This window comes from Vicugna pacos, chromosome 3 (assembly GCF_048564905.1).
Source record: "Vicugna pacos chromosome 3, VicPac4, whole genome shotgun sequence".
In the NCBI taxonomy this organism is placed as follows: Eukaryota; Metazoa; Chordata; class Mammalia; order Artiodactyla; family Camelidae; genus Vicugna; species Vicugna pacos.
In genome coordinates this window covers 45,436,658-45,453,370 of record NC_132989.1, presented here as the reverse complement: position 1 = coordinate 45,453,370, position 16,713 = coordinate 45,436,658, and the positions used below count along the sequence as shown (strand labels likewise).

Sequence of the window (16,713 nt, the reverse complement as noted above, 5' to 3'; positions counted from 1 at the left end):
TAAAATGAGCATTGTGGCTTGGGGACACAGACATCAAGGCTGTGCAGTAGTGTCAATATTGCCTCAATGTCACCATGGCATGTTGGTGCTCTGCTCATTTGCAGGTGGACGGCAAGCATTCCAATGAGGCAGCCTTGATCCTCCACAGGAAGGGGTTCGATTGCCGCTTCTCTGGCAGAGACACAGGTCTGCATTGTTCCACTACACAGGGAAAGGTAAGCTGAAAGCTTATTTTTGCTTGCTGAGTTAGTGTGCTTTGAAATTCTTACTTTCTACAGGTAATCTTAACAATAAGATGTTTCATTGCTTCTTCGCAACTCATTCCCCTCAACTTCAAATTAGCGCATATTTCTGCATGTTAAGAAAGCTTTGTCTCAACTTTCAGTCTCTTCTCCTTGTCACCATCAAAATGCATAGGCAGACGTGCATGTTTGAAGGCAGTGTCATCACTGATTCTTAGGCCTTCCGTTTCCACTCTGTAAAGTATCTTCTTCCCATCGCCACCTCCCCCCTGCATTTCTACCTCTCTTGGACATGCTCATGTATCATCTAGTTTAGCAATGGTAAACCCAAGTCCTCCAGGAGCTGAGGCCAGTTTTATAATAACTAAAGTGGGGTGGGCTAGCAGTAGGGGGAGACAGGGAGCAATGAGACTGTGGCCAGTGGGATAACCCAACCAGAGCCCCCTAGGCAGCTGTACTTAGCTCCAATCAGTTATCTCCCCAGGGGCAAGATGCGGGGCTAGATCTGATTATGCAAGATTTGCACATGAGCCCCCACTTGCGGATCAGACAGATCCCCAGGCCAACCACTGCTTGCTGCCTGCACATTGCTAATTTCTCTGCAAATTGGTCTTGCTGGCAGTTCTCATGAAGCCTCTCCTTGGAAGGAAATGAACCTCCAGTCTTACGCCTCTGGCTCTGAACAGGCTGTAAGTCAGAGAAGACAGTTGGGCTGATTCCAGCACACAGACAGTTCTGCCCCACCAAGTCAGCTCAGCTCACACAGCTGTTCTCCAAAACCTCACAGACATGGTGTAGACCAGACTCAAGTGATGCAGTCCCCGCCCCATACAGTTAGCATGTGCACAGGGTACAAAAAGAAGAGGAAAGAAAATACGCTGGGGGGTGGGGGTGGGCACTTAAATCTGCTTAAATAAGCATCTCCCTGTCTTTTGCCTCACCCTGCATGTAGTTGGTGCTAAGAAAGCGCTGACATCTCTGTTACCTTTTTCATTTTATTTGCATTCTACAGTGTCGTTGATGATCTGAGTATGCTTGGTGTGAACATTTGTATTCAAACATTAAGGCATTGGGTCTTAAGGGAGTTACACAGTCCAGAGAGACACATTAGAATAACCTGCCAGGAGAGTGGCATTTTCCAAACAACCCCCCACTGTGTGAACGGGACTCGCTGACACGGTGGGCCTTCCTTGTGGCGGCCTGTGTCTCATCTCCCAGCTCTTTTGGCACAGGAAGAACGGGGAGAAGCACCAGTGTTGGGCGTAAGTATTGACTGAAAGAGGACCTGGTTGTGTTTAAAGCTTTGTGGCCCCCAGATGCCCTTCTTTTATTGAACAAGTGGCCCCTGCACATGATGTGTTCTCATGAACAGAAAAGGAGGGCAGAACGTGTCGCCTGGCCCTGTTATTTGTGTCCTCTTCTCTCTGCAGGGATGGTCACTGTGTCCGAGTGTGCAGAGGTGTATTTAACCTCCCTCCCGTCCCTTTTTTTTCATTAAAAGGGAACTTTAAACACTGTTTCACTCCTTCTCATCCTGAATATAGAGATGTGCTACTAATCTTTCTTCAAAATTGTTCTAAATCTGCCAATTTTTTATCATTTTCTTTTTAGATATCGGTACAGAAACTTTTTAACAAGTTCACTGTTGTAAGTCTCACACCTTCGTCATTATCCTTGATGCATTCACCTTCAGACGCCCGAAATATAAGTGAGATCAACTTGAGTCCCATGGAAATCAGCACATTCCGAATCCAGTTGAGGTGAACCTGGCTTTCAGATTTCAATTGGGGAGCATTGGCTTTTATACACTTTTTGGTTTGACGTGCAATAAAGAAGCACATTGTTTTAGCTTCTGGCTACTGTGAGGACAAGAATTTTGTGATTTTTTTTTGTTAAACCAGTACAGTAAGAGAAAAAAAAAGCCATGCTATAAACTAGTTGTTTTTTTTTTTAATAAGTTCCTTCCATGAACTACCAACATCAGTATGAATTGATGCAACAAACGAAGAAATGTCTAAGACAACCTCTCAACAGATCGTATCTCAGGTTAAATGCTAACAAATTATATCTGGTTTGGGGGTTGTGAAAAATTGTTATAAGTATTCATGTTGCTGATCCTTCGTTAGTTTTACCAAAATGGAATAAAACGCTGGTGGGTAATAGCTAATGGCCAAAATGGTTGCAGTCATTCACACATGTTAGAAAGATTTTATGTGTTGAAATATGTGGAAAAGTGCAATCCATCAATGCTTATAATATACATAGTTGATTATATGCGTTTTTCTACCACTTGACCCCTCCCTTCCCTTCCTTTGTAAGTATTTCCAGAAATATCAGATTTTGAATCATTCAGTAGTAGAAGAGTCATATTTTCATTACTTGACAATGTGGGATAGGTGCAATTTATTCCATTGTCACTAAAATAGAAGAAGCAATTCCATTGGTACCATAACCTCTTTTCGGTACCACAAGGTGTCTTTTTACACAGCTCATTTGAATACAGATGTTCTGAGAAGGGGTTTTCTATTTTAAAATTACCATATCCAAGTAAATGTGCCTTATTTTTTTATAAGTCTTGTTAAATCTTTTGGTGTCCATGTTACTGTTGGGAAGGGGAGAGATTGGGGTGGGCAGGGGGGTTGCTTTCTATGACACATAAATTGTGTAATTTTTGCCTGACAATGCTGGCCACATTCTGATCTGTTTCATTCAATTTGTGGTGATGTTACTCTAAACATTTTGACTATTTGAATGTACTGAGATGTCAGAAAACAAAACAAGGAAGAAAAATATTGTTAATTAAAATATGCTGCTGCCAAGAAGACTGCAACTTGAAGCAAGGATTTTGTAACATGCAGAATCCACACACTGTTTCCATTTCACAGGAGTTAACCATTTTGAAGGGAGAATGCTTTAAAATAGAGCCTGTTTTGAAACCCACTTATATGTAGCTCATCATAATTTGTCTTCTTGAAGAGTATGTTTGTTCAGTGAATTCTGAAATTTGTATGTGCTAACCTCAAAATGACATTCTAAACCTATGTGCCATTACAATACTTTTGGTAAATTTATTTGGGATCATTGTTCACTTGACATTAAAATAAAGCATCATTAGCAACATTTAGAATATTCAGTTTTAGCATAGAAAGGATGCTTGAGTATGTACCCTTCTGAAAATTTGCTTTGTGTTAACTGATAGATTTAGTATTATCTGACGTTAAAACTTCCATTTTACCTCCTGTCATTCCAACATCTTCGTATGGAAGTTAAAACCTAATTTCTGTTTTATCATGTAGTCTGATTGTCATCTGGATTTTTAATCAAGATGCAGCTCCTAAAATTATTGTTAAGTTATGTTAAATTCGTAAACTTTTTTCACCTTTAATTATTAAGGAAACAATAATAGTATTGATAAAGATATTACAAGGGAGTAATTTCATGCAATAAACATGTACTGTAAGTTTCCTTCCTCATTTTGGGGAGATAAACAAATTTAAAAAAAGCTTCCTTTTTGTGGACATCTATAGATGTTAGGATTGCCAGAAGCAAATCCCAGGACTTAGATCAGTATTTTCATTGCATCATAAATGTAAAACCTTCCTATAGGAGTTCACTGTGTTCTGTGGTTTAAGTGGGTGTGCTTAACTGTTCTGGAATTTCTGATCAGTTGAAATAAAAAACCTTGATGCAATAACAGTGGTTTTGCCACTTCCGGTTGTTTGAGATGGATCTGTCCTGTGTTCGGTCGGGGTCTTATTCAGTGTGTGGTGCCACCAGCTGTTCACAGGTAAAGCAGAAATTCTCTTTAACCAGCAAGTTTCTGCTTTTTATTTTTAGAATAAATCATCAGGGAAATGAAGAGAGGATGCTTCTGCTTTGGGTTGTGGTCAAGAACTGATTAAATAATTTAGTGTCCCCAGCACACACTAAAAATCATGCACTTCAGTGTGATCTCAGTGGCATATTTGTTTGCTTAGGTTTTATTACATTCATTGTCACAGATATTCAGTTGACCAAGTAGTTCATTCTTTTCTTTTTTTTTTTTGAAAAATTTAATTTGAGGTTGTAACTGCAGTGTTTGAGAACTCAGCATCCTTGTTTTCTCCAAATACTGATTAAAACAAAATGCTGTAAAATGTGTTGTAAAACATTGTAATTACCTTCCCATGTCTTTGTTGTATTTGTGCCGAGATGTTTTCACATTCCTTTGTCTGGAAGAAAATCTTTGCTTTCATTTTGATTATGTCGCTTACCTGGGAATCAATAGGTTTTGATATTTTCTCTTGGAAGATTTTATATCTTTTTGGGAATATGTAATATAAGATATCTAATAAAAGACAAATCTTACCATGTTTATCGTCCTCTAGAGTAAATCCTATCTTGTAAACAAGATGTATTAAAACATTTTGAAGAGGAGGGTGGAGTAGCAAGGACTTGATCTTCGTTGCATCATGAATAAATCACTCCTTCAGATCACTTCTAGTTAGAAAAGATGGCAGGTGGCAGTGAGTTTCACATCCGGGCTTGGGGTCACCTCTCAGGTTGGAGTCTAGGAACCCTCCCAGCAGCACCATGTGTGCCAGGGGGGCCTTCAGAGACAATTAGTGGTGGGGGGGGGGAGCAGATTGTGGTCATATTCCATATATTCTGTGACAAAAGTGAGAGTAAGCCAAGACATAGAGCTAAGAAAGTCCATGTGAGCTGATCTAGAAGGTCAGGTCTGTTGAAAGAGTGGAGTCTGGAAATCACTCTGCCAGCCCTCTGGCCCAGATCAGCACACAGCTTAGTGGTTTTAGGGGAATTCCTTCAAAGCCAGGAGGTGGGGAAAGGGGAGGGATAAATATCTTAGAGGTACACATGGGTTAGCCAGGCGAGCAATACATGCTAACTAGGAAGTTTAGACTTGTTTTGGGTGATTTACAAAACAAAGAGATGAATCAATTTGTAATATATACACTGAGCTGTAAAAACCTAGAGAAATAGTAATAGAAATACTAATTTCATCATCAGATAGTGAACACTGGTTTTGGTTCCATTGTATTTGATTATCTACGTGTCAAAATAATTTGAATATTAAAACTGGTAAAGAAAAATTTAATTTAGATGGGCATATGTTCATGTTCCTCCTACGAAGCTGCAATAGGAAACCAATGAAGGGTGACTGTGACTGTGAATGTAGGAGTGGCAGGAAGGGGAGTGGGAGGAGGACAGTGCAGGATACTTGCTGCCACGCGCACTGTATAGAGAATGGCTGAAGAGAGGTCATGGACAAGACTCCTTCAGTATACACTGGCTGAAGCAAAAATAGGCAATTTATTGTCCCCTGTAATACAAATACAGCCGTAACCAACTGTAAGGATCTATTTTTTCTCTTGTTTTGCTTTCCTCTGAGTTGTTCTCATTCTCAGGCAAGGACTGCACATGGGACAGCAAGATGACTACCAGCAGAGCCAGACTTGCATCCAGCCAGCTTAGTGATCCCACTGGAAAGAGCACCTTTATCCAGATGTTCAGCAAATCTCCTAGGACTGACGTTACTGACAATCATCTGGCTCATATCCTAATGATGGTGGGTAGTGGTAGATTTAGGTTCAACTGAATCACGTGGACAAAATAGGTGAGAAAATGCCATCGAAATGGGTTTCTACAACCAGAGGAAAAAGCTGGATGCTAGGATGGTTTGGATAATAGGCAGGCAAAATACAATAGAAATACACTGAAGAGAACACACAAATGTGCAAATTTAAAGGAAGCAGAATGCACACTTAGCTTCAGTTTCAGGAAAGGTCCCATAGACGAGGTAGGCTTGGAATAGTTCCTAAAAGATGCATTTGACTTCAGCAGGTAGACGGATGTGTATTCTCTGTAACAAGAGCAGAATGAAGAAAGTCATGGTAACAGCAAGCCTGAAGAACTAGAAATAGTTCCTGCTGTCTGGAGCAGCACTGTCCAATAAAACTTTCTGTGATAACGGCAAGGCTGTTTATACATGCTGTCTAGCATAGTAACCAGTAGCCACATGTGACTCTGAAATGTGGTTAGTGCAATTAAGGGGCAGAATAGCTTATTATAGTTTAAAAAAAAGCAACACGTGGTTACAGTGCTCACACTGGTCTGGAGCACATGGTGTGTATAAAATACTAAAAGGAAATGCAACTGAAAATGGAAGCTCAGGACACTTTGTGTTACAATCCCGCTGCTCAGTGTGGTCCTCAGACCAGAAGCAGCGGCATTACCTGGAAACTTGTTAAGAATGTGGAATTCCAGGCCCCACCCCAGTATGCTGAATCATAATCTACATTTTACCTAGACCCCCAGAGGATACACATGCACACTAACGCACTGGCCTAGAATTTTTTTCAAGAAGGAAGTTCTCTCACACGTGTTGGAATGGCTATCACACAAGAGGCAAGAAATAGTGCCGGCAAGGATGTGGAGGATAGGGAACCCTGATACACTGAATTATTTTTCTTTGGGTCTTTCCTCTGCTTCAAAGATCCTGCTTTCAGATCTTCCTGTGGCAGGCTCCTTGTTGTTCCGGTTTTTTGTCACATTTTCAAGAATCTCCCTGGATCACCAATTGATACTACCCCCAGCTCCACTTCTTCACTGAATACTTCACTTCTTTTTTTTTTTTTAATGAAGGTACTGGAGATTGAACCTAGGACCTCGAGTGTGCTAAGCACGTGCCCTTCCACTGAGCTATACCCTCCCCCCTTCTTTTCTTCTTAACAGAGCCAAATGTGAAAATATGTCAGTTTGCCTTCCCCAGTGGACTATAAACGCTACTGAGGGCAGGAACTCCAGCTGTTTGCTCAGCCTTGTGTCCCCACACTTGGAACAGCAGGGGTTCAGAAAACACGTGTTCAGTAAATTGATGAAAATGTTTATCACCACTAAATGTTGAGAAACAAAAATTGCAATTTTCAGAATAGAAGGCTGCAAAGTCCCTTACATCTTAATTGTATTTATTCGTGTTATTTTCCTGCTCAGAAACCCTCAGGAAGGTCCCATAACCAGAAATTAAAGCATAAATGTTTCAAGCTGCATTCCCAATTTCCCCAAAGGATATGACCTCTTTCTGGAAGATATTGTAGTTGCTTATCAACCAGCCACTGCCCCTATGGCTTCTTCTTTGCTAATAAAATCCTGATTTTATTCATATCTCAGACATGAGCCTCAGGAGGTGAATTGTGATTGGCCTAAGCTAGTCATGATCATTTCCTTCCTTAGGCTTGATGATGGATTTGGGAATTGCCATGTGACAGAATTTTGGTCAAAGAACTATCATGGGAAGTCAGTTGGGGGTTTCTGAGAGAGAGCTCTTCCTCTCCAAAACGGGAGGGCATCTTACCCTCAAGCAATAGTGTTCAAAGGAAGTATTGTGTGCACGTTGATGCCGGAACTGCTGCAGCCATTCTGCAACCCTGCAGAGACAAGCCTGAGGACAAAAGTCAACTGGATGACCAGCTGAAAGGTGAGTAGAGCCTAGTTTCCTGATGATAATTGAGCTGCGGAATGAACCAACTCCAACCTTCTTGTTATGTGAAATAATGTCACTTTAGTATTTAAAACACTTTTGAGTTTAGCATTACCCTTACAAAGAGCTGAAAGCATTTAAACCATCGCTCCTCCCTACTGCCTCAGCACCACGCTCTGGTTAGAATGGGTGCATGTCTACTCACCTGATTAAGCTTGGTTGTAAAGTCAGCTTCTCAGAACACGGCCTCATTGTCCCTTTTGCTCCCACCGCCTTGCACATTTGCTCAAGATGTTTAATGAAACTGTTCTTAATTACTAATATTGTGTATAGATTGTTTTCAAATATAAGATGAGATGGATTTTAAAAAATCCAAAATGAATCCAGGATGTGTGTACCAGCAAAATGCCTGAAGATTGCAGAGTTCCCTTGGTGTAGGCACTTAGGGAGTGTGTTGAATCAAACGTGGAATTGGGGCTGGCTCCTGTGTCATGAGATGAACATGACAAATGATAAGCAAAATCTGGAGGCAGAGGGGAAGAGGACCAAAGGGCTCAGGTGGGAGCAACTAGTCAGTGGGGGCTAGCCTCTTTGAAGTATGTCAGCTAACTCTTTAAATATTTTACAATTTCTTTTCCAAATAGATTTAAATCACTGAAGGACTGTAAGTGAATTTTTGAATCTCCAAACCAGGCAAAGGAGAGAAATTGTAACAGTGCTATTTTAAAGGCATATTTTAAGGGCCTTACATGGAGCCTAGTGTTCTTGGCGCCTATGCTTTGTGTAGCTTTCCAATTTTTTATTCATAAGCTTAGCCTCAGGGCTCATTTTCCGGTCCCAAATCTAAATGGTAATGCTAGCAAGCAAGATGTGTCTCTAGGGTCTGGATGTGTGAAACTCTTTTTCTAAACTGAATGGAGCCCTCATTGGTTGGCTTTCAAAGCCTGATCTGAAGTTGAGGGGAGGCTTTTGTTTTGATCCAAAACTCCCCTCTGGAGCAGAAGATCAGAGCGCTTGTCTTTGTTGGGGTGGATGTCCTTGCCACATGCCGGACTGAAATCATTTACGGCTGGCTGTATGGAAGTGAGTTTTCCAGAAAAGCGATTTGACTCATTTATTTTGTCTTTCTAAAGGGATTTTTAAAGTACAGTTAATAAGATTACTTTGAAGTTTTAATCTATTTTCTTAAGAAAATCTACAAATTCATCCTCATTGAATTTATGGGCTCCCTTTAATAGAGCCTAAAGGCAATTTGTTTTAGATTCTGTGTTGAGCATTCAGTAAAGATTAACGACAGTTGTCATTTGGGCAGGGTACCTGTGCTGGGCTTTGGGGGAGTGGGATTTAAATAATCTCGCTCTCCTGTCTAGTAAGGGAGAGAAGTCCTGCACGGCGTTAAGGTACCATAAGATCAGACGGCAAGAGGGTCACGTTAGTTCTGGCGGCACAAACCATAGACACTCAGAGTACAGAGGAAGGAGACTTTGCTTCCATCTGGAGTGACAAGGGGAGCAGGAGAGGAAGTGGGAGGATTTGAGCCGAGCCTGGAAGAATATAAGTGTATCACCAACTAGATGTGGGAGAGGGAGGTGGCATGACACCAACAGCACAAAAACAAGATATCTCATGTCTGGTGGAAGTTTTGTGAAAGGAAATCATTGACAGTTAGAGTGGAAATGTTTCTGTGTAATTTAAAGCCTCTCCATAACCTGTATCTAGACTTTGGACTCCACAGAGGAAAATAGAGATGTAGTAATATGCACATTAATGGTGATCTGTAAACACATTGAAGAAGGTGACAGAAAAAAAAGCACTTGTGTAGTTTTCAGGAAACCTTAATAATTGCCAGTAATTATGAAGAAAAGAACATATATATCTGGATTTGTGATTTTTTTCATTGTAGCCATGTGATGCTTGATTAAGGCAATTATGAAATGTAAATTTCTTATGTATGAGACTGTTGACTCCAGAACTCTGTAGTGATTTTATTAGTGAAATTGTAGCATCGAATCTAAGCTTGGGCAGAACAGGGTACTGAAGTAACTGGCTGCTTTCATTAGTCCACGGTCAACCTACTTCAGGACTGTCTCTAGGGTTTAATTTGTCAACCACAAACTCTAGAGTATTTGTCACCCAGACAAGAGATCCAAGAATTACTAAGACACATTATTAAAATACTTTTAGTTTTAAAAGGGTCTAATATTTTATAGTTTAGTAGAACCTTGCCACAATGCAATCTCTTGGGCCTGTGTCACTGACGTGTGATAACTATGAGGCTTTATAATTCAGTAAAATCTATATAAGGTGAAAGGCTAGCTCACTTTGTCCTGAACCGCCCCCCCCCCCCGTTTGCACAATGAGAGGTGAGTGAGGTTTCAACAAAGTTGTAGCCCCAGTTCTTGCAGCTTTAACAAGTATGAGGAGCATGGAGCCCTTTGGATACAATGATTCAAATTAGAAGGGAACGGGAGGGGCATGGTGGTATCAGCAAAGATAGCTGGTCTTTGAAACTATGCACCTGGCTTCATTAAAGTCTCTAGAGATAAACAATGAACATGAAAGGCTTTCAATATTTAAAAAGAAAACTCCCTATTTGAGCACCTGGTATCACAGAGCCAGGAGGCTGTAGGAGTTCCGAACTTGCCAGGGTTCCAAATGGAAGGCAAACCGTCTGTCTCCAGCCGCCAGGGTCTGATGTTGCCATCTGTGTGACTGTGACAGTCAGCTGCCTGGGAATGTTTGTTAAGCAGCGGGAGGCTCAGGCAGGGGACAGATATCGTCAGGGGGCATGGAAAGAGAAAGGATCACTAGATGTTGATTCCTTTTCCTCTTCCTTTTTCAGAAGACATGGCCAGAAGAAAAATGTGATGATAATAATAATTGCCAACATTTACTGAGTGTTATGTGCCAGGCACTGGAAACACCTGGCATGTTTAGATATGTCTTACAGCCACCCTAGAAAGGCTGTACTATTATTATACCCATTTTACGGAAAAGGAAAGTGAAGGTTAATGAATTCCAATCTTGGTCTAGCAGGGGTCTGAGAATTACAGTACACAGGACAAAGCTAGCCTACTGCCTGTTGGTATAAGTGAAGTTTTATTGGAACGAAGTCATGCCATTCAGTACATACATTTTATGGATGCTGGATGGCTACAGAGGCAGAGTTGAGTAGTTGTACGCATCTTATCTATCTGACTATACAGTCAGCTTGATGTGGAATCCCTCGAGTTGTCACTTCAGAGAATACTTTAATAAAAGAAAGGAAAATGTGGCAGTAGAAGTGGAAAGAGCACTAGATTGGGAGCCCGGCCATCTAGATTCTAGTCTCGCTTCTGTCAAAAAGTAGCTGTGGGACCTTGGAAAAGTCACTCCACCTCCTAAGAAATCTTTTTTCCTGATCTGCTAATTAAAGCCACACTGCCAAGTTTCCAACTTAAAAGGTTTCCTAAACACTTTTTCTGGTTTGCAGAAAGCTATTTTAACCGATCAAATAAAATGCATTTTTACCAGTTCTCCATGACAACGCTCACAGCTCTTGCCAAATAACCTTTTGAAGTCCTATTTTTGCATGTTTGGGGTATGGCACCTTTGGGTAGATAGATGTTTGAGAATGGGGATAGAATGATGTGTTTGATGTAAAAGTTTATTTTTGTCTTGTTCTGTTTTTGTGAATGCCATTGTTTCCTACCACTGAAACCACCCAAGTCTGAAGTTTTCTCTAGGGAGAATGACAGTTGAGTGTGAAGAATAATATAAAAAATCCTGGAAGGATTGTGTGGAAACCATTGAATTTCAAGCTGCAAATCAGCACCAACAGTTCCTATACGTTGTGGGCTTCAGATCAGTGAAGGGATCTGTGGAACAGATTTTTCCATTGAAGGACTAAGACAAGAAGTCACTTTAAATCTCCAGAAATCTTAGTCTTTGGCCATCTGTGGTTATAACATCAGTTGTGGTGTAGCTTGGCCCTGAAAGATTAAGGAAAAGAACTGCTTAGGAAAAAATACAGGCTACCTTGTGAGAAATGCCTGAGCTATTGCCTTACACAAAGAGGATTTCACGAGGAGGCTGATAATGGGATTGTATCTTGTTCTAATAATGCATCATGGTGGTTTGAAGCAGGAAGTGTTAGTGTATGGTGATCCTGTCTTGATTCTTTTCTGTTTAGGGTATGAAGATTTGGACTGGGAGCAAGAAGGAGATAATTAGATGTATATCTTTGAATTCAACCTCAGTCAAGTTTGAGTCAGAGAGAAGCTATATGTGTATTTTAGAAAGAGAAAAACGTCAGAACTTCATGCCCACCATTTGGGGAAGAACTTCTATTTGACCACTATCAGCTGTGACCTGTTGAGTCTCAAGTTGAGGAAGCACAGCTCGTACTGAGCCCAATCTCTTCCTATGATAAGGTGTTTGGAGTGGGGTTGAATGGGGCGGGGGTCCCAAAAGATTTGTCTAACATGCTAATTCCTGGAACCTGCTGGTGTTACCTTATGTGGGGAAACGGCCTTTGCAGGTGTAATTAAATTAAAGACCTTGAGATGAGATGCATTATCTGGGTGGGCCCTAAATCTAATGCAAGTATCCATACAAACAACGGAAAACACAGCAAGGAGGAGGCAATGTGACCACGGAGGCAGAGACTAGAGTGGTGCGGCCCCAAGTCAAGGACGGCTGACAGCTACCAGAGGCTCAGTGAGAGTCACGAGGGGATTCTCCTTTAGACCCTCCAGAGGGAGTGCCGCCCTGCTGACATTTCGATTGCAGACTTCTGGCCTCCAGAACTGAGAGAATAGATTTCTGTTGTTTTGAGCCACCCAGTTTGTGGAAATTTGTTGGTGAAGCCTCAGGAAACGAGTATAGTACTCCAAGCACATCTATCCAGTCCTCCCACTGCCTGTCGGGAGAAGCACCTTGGGCCTTCCCGTCTCCCCGGGGACCCTGTCAGAGAATGGAGGGCTGCAGGGTTGTGCTGATTTGTGGCAGACACAGCGCTCTGCCGAAATGAGAGAGGCACAAAACTAGACAAGGACCCCTTCAGTACTTGATTCATTCTGTGGGATTACTTATCCACTGGCAGTTTAGAGCACGGCTTGGAATAGAAACAGGAAAATGTTTTTAGGGATTTGCCGTCATTTACCACTGAAATTTACTCATCTATTTCCAATTAATTTTGAGGTAAATTTTCTCAAGATGAAATGGTTGGATATTTGTCAATAATAGAGACTATGAATAATTTTCACTTCCTAGGAGCTTCTAATTTTTAGAGCACTTTAATACATAGATTAATTTGCACTCTCTTGTCTCATGATAACCCTGTGAAGCAGGTCAGATGGGTAGGACTATGGATCTTTCAAAGCTGTGCATCTCAAAGCTGGAAAACTAATGAAGGAAGCCTGACTGAAAGGTAATTTTTCCTCATTCAATGCCCTGCTTATTGGCTTACTTTTCAGGGATTGACTGAACTCAACAGAGACTTGATAAACTGACAACATATTTACCTGAATGTGTTTGTAAATGAGACTAGGGGAAAAAAAGTTTTAAAGAAGAAGAGTAGAGATTTGCCCTAGCACATAAGAAAACATACAGATATAACATCTTATATAGAAATATGATAAGGGTTGCAATTGACATTGGTGAAAAGAGATAGATCATTCAATAAACAGCATGATCTTTATTTGGAGAAAAATAAAACTATATATGTACCTCAAGCAGACACAAAAATAATTTGCAGGTAAAGATTCAATTGTAAAACTTAAGACTATACATATAATAGAAAAAAATGCAAGAGGCTATTTCAATCACTTAGGATCAAAGAAGGCATTTCTATGCATGATAAGAGCTTGAAAGGTATTTAAAAAAAAGACAAATTTGGTTATAAAATTTTAAAAGCTGTGGCCAAAGGCATCAGAGATAGAGTTAGAAGAACAAAACAATATACAGTGGTAAATTTTTGCAATATATGAGTTATTCATTAACATACTCAATAGTTTCGGAGCAGCAGCTATGAACCAGACACTGTAGTTGGTGCTGGGAACAAAATGCTGAATAAGACAAGGACAGACCAGATCTTGTGGAACTTGTGATCTAGTCAGTGAGGTACCACATTAAACACTTTTGAGTATAATGAGTATTATAAAGGTCAAGTCTGGATACCATGGGAACGTATGATGCAGATGAGTACTGATAGGTAAGAGTTAATATCTCTAATGTATAAAGAACTCAATGGAGATCAATGAGAAAAATATTAACATAGAAAAATTGACAAAGGATATATACTGGAAATCCCCAAATGAAGAAACATAGTTCACCAGTAAACATATGAAAAGGTGTTTGTCCTATTTGGAAGCTTGAGATTTACAGGTACTAGCAACTATATATGAAATAGATAAACAACAAGTTCATACTGTATAGCACAGGGAACTATATTCAATATCTTGTAGTAAGCTATAGTGACAAAGAATATGAAGATGAATATATGTGTGTTCATGTATGACTGAAACATTATAATGTATACCAGAAACTGCCACAACATTGTAAACAGACTCACTTCACTTTAAAAAAATGGAAAAAGAAAAGGATGTGTGTCCTCATGAATAATCAAAATATGCAAGCCAAGATTAGATATAGTGCTTTATCTGTCAGATTACCAAAGAATAAAATGAGTTGCAGTAGACACTGCTAAGGATGAGATGACAAGAGCTGGGCACTCTCACATACTTTGGCAGAAGTGTAAATGGTAGAAATTCTGACGATACATATCAAAACTTACAATTTAAAAGTCTGCCCCTCTGTTCAGTGTGTTGTGAACTGAGCACTTTTATCTCCCAAAATTTATGTTTGAAGCCTTAACCCCCCAGTGTGACAGTATTTGAGCCTTTGAGAGGTAATTAGTATTAGAGAAGGTCATGAGGGTGGGGCATCCATGATGAGATTAGTGCCCTGGTAAACAGACATCAGAAAGCTTGCTGTCTCTCCTTTCATAGCATGCACTGAGGAAGGCCATGGCAGGACACAGAGTCTTGTAGAGCATTATGCAGCAATTGATAGGGTGACTTCCTACATATAGGCATGGGCATATGTCTTAAGATATTTTGTTAAGTGAGAATTATAGCTCAGTATGTATAGCATAATCCATTTATGTGAACAGTATGTATAGGGATACACACATCTGTATGCAAATAGTTGTAAAGTGCTACAGTGAGCCAAGTACTGTGCTGAGCACTTCACGTAATTTATCTCATTATCTCACTTATTCCATATAACAATCACATGGTTAGGTAGTATTATTATCCCTATTTTCACAGATAAAAAATTGAAGTCTAAGTGCTAAAGCTGGAATGCGAATCTACACTCTTAACATTACACTCTACATAAATGTTCAAAAAGGGCAAACATCAACAGTTATTATTTTAGACTAAGGATGGGGATAGGAGTAGAAATATAAGGGTCTTTAATATCTTGACATTGTTTGTTGTGTTTACTGGCAACATGTGATTGTTGTCGAAAAGTCAAAAGTTCCCCTATTTTGGATGAAAAAGCACAAATGAGATAATTCCATGACTTTGCATATCTAGAAGATGATGTTTACAGCCAGTAAATCATTGCTACTGTCACATTAATGCAAAATACATTGAAAGCTGCCACTTAGGATTATTTCTTGATCAATTAATTAATTTGTTATCAGAAAACCATTTCAGTTTTAAATGAAAAAAAAAAAAGCTGTTACATCTATTATTTTTCCAGAAAGCTTGCAAGACAAGGAAAACTGTAAAATGTTGAAGCTTGGGGTGACCATGGAATCCCTAAGTTTGCATTATTCAAATGGACACAATTTTCCTGCCATGTCATGTGTAGTTTGACAGTGTAGTTGTGGCTTGGTGGAAATAGGTTTATGTTGAAATTTGAATGGATTAAATCATAGATCTGGATTTAAATCTTAGCCCTGCCCTTTTACTAGCTAGGTTAGTGAATAACAAATTGTTTACCCTTTTGAAACTTTTTTCTTCATATTTAAAACAGGGATGTTTGTTCCTAACTTTGTGGGTTTACATACATCAACTCCTCTAATACACGCAGCACACTGCCAACCACTTAGTTGGTGCTTAATAAACATTGGCTATATCTGTAGAGATACAATTTAAGCTCTCAAGTAGAAAGTTAAATTGGTCAGCTCAGATTTTTCTGTCCTCAACTCTACGAGTCCAGAAGGAAGGTGGTTTTCTCCCACTCACTAGCGCAAGCGGGCAACAGCACCATCCGGACGGGATGCTCATCACTATGGTAACAACCACAGTCTCCCTGCTTCCTGCTTGGTGTTTATTCTCCCATTTTTTCCCTCTCCTCAGAGCCAGACTCAGCTTTATGGCTCCCACCCAGATGTCCTTTTGAAAAGAATAGACAAACTATAGCAAATGGAAATTGGCATCTCTTTTCCTCTCAAAGTAAGGTACCATTATGGTCCGACATTTTTTTAAAGGACTCTAACTAAATATTGTACTTCCATTCTTGTAACAACACAAGACTCCCTCATTTGATGGAAATAAAAGAAAGAAGCAAGTCTTTTGATGTTCAACTCTCATGGATTTGCTCCTTAAAGCTCTAAACTAGGGGCATTCCGATTGAAGCTACTCTAAGAGCAAAGACACAGATATAGGAAAGCAATCAGTGGATCTCAGGTCCATGGGTTGGCTGGCTTTGTTGAAAGAGGAGACTGACACTGCTGAGGAATAGGAAATAGGCTGCAGGGCTGGATTGAGGCCAAGGTGTAAAAGCACGGATCCTACTTGTCTCATTGGTTTTCTAGGAGAAGTCCTCTCTCATTGCACCAATTGTTCTGTAATGATCTCTACAGTCCTGTACTCCCTATGCATCTGCAAGAGACCCAAATGTGGAGAAACTCAATGATATTTGGTCTTAAGCAGTTTACATTTATGGCTTTAGATGCAACGGTTATTCTTGCATAAATTATTTCTTGCCTTCCAATTT

General features: G+C 40.1%; 1 protein-coding gene across 1 annotated transcript in view; it reads left to right on the top strand.

The window, feature by feature from the left end:
- Positions 1-4,596, top strand: part of MAN2A1 (mannosidase alpha class 2A member 1) — a 155,230-nt gene extending 150,634 nt beyond the window's left edge. The window contains exons 21-22 of the mRNA XM_031673187.2: positions 105-215; positions 1,854-4,596. Coding sequence (XP_031529047.2) covers positions 105-215; positions 1,854-2,006 — 264 coding nt within the window. The 3' untranslated portion in view covers positions 2,007-4,596. The remainder of the gene's footprint in view (positions 1-104; positions 216-1,853) is intronic.
- Positions 4,597-16,713: the final 12,117 nt, after the last annotated feature.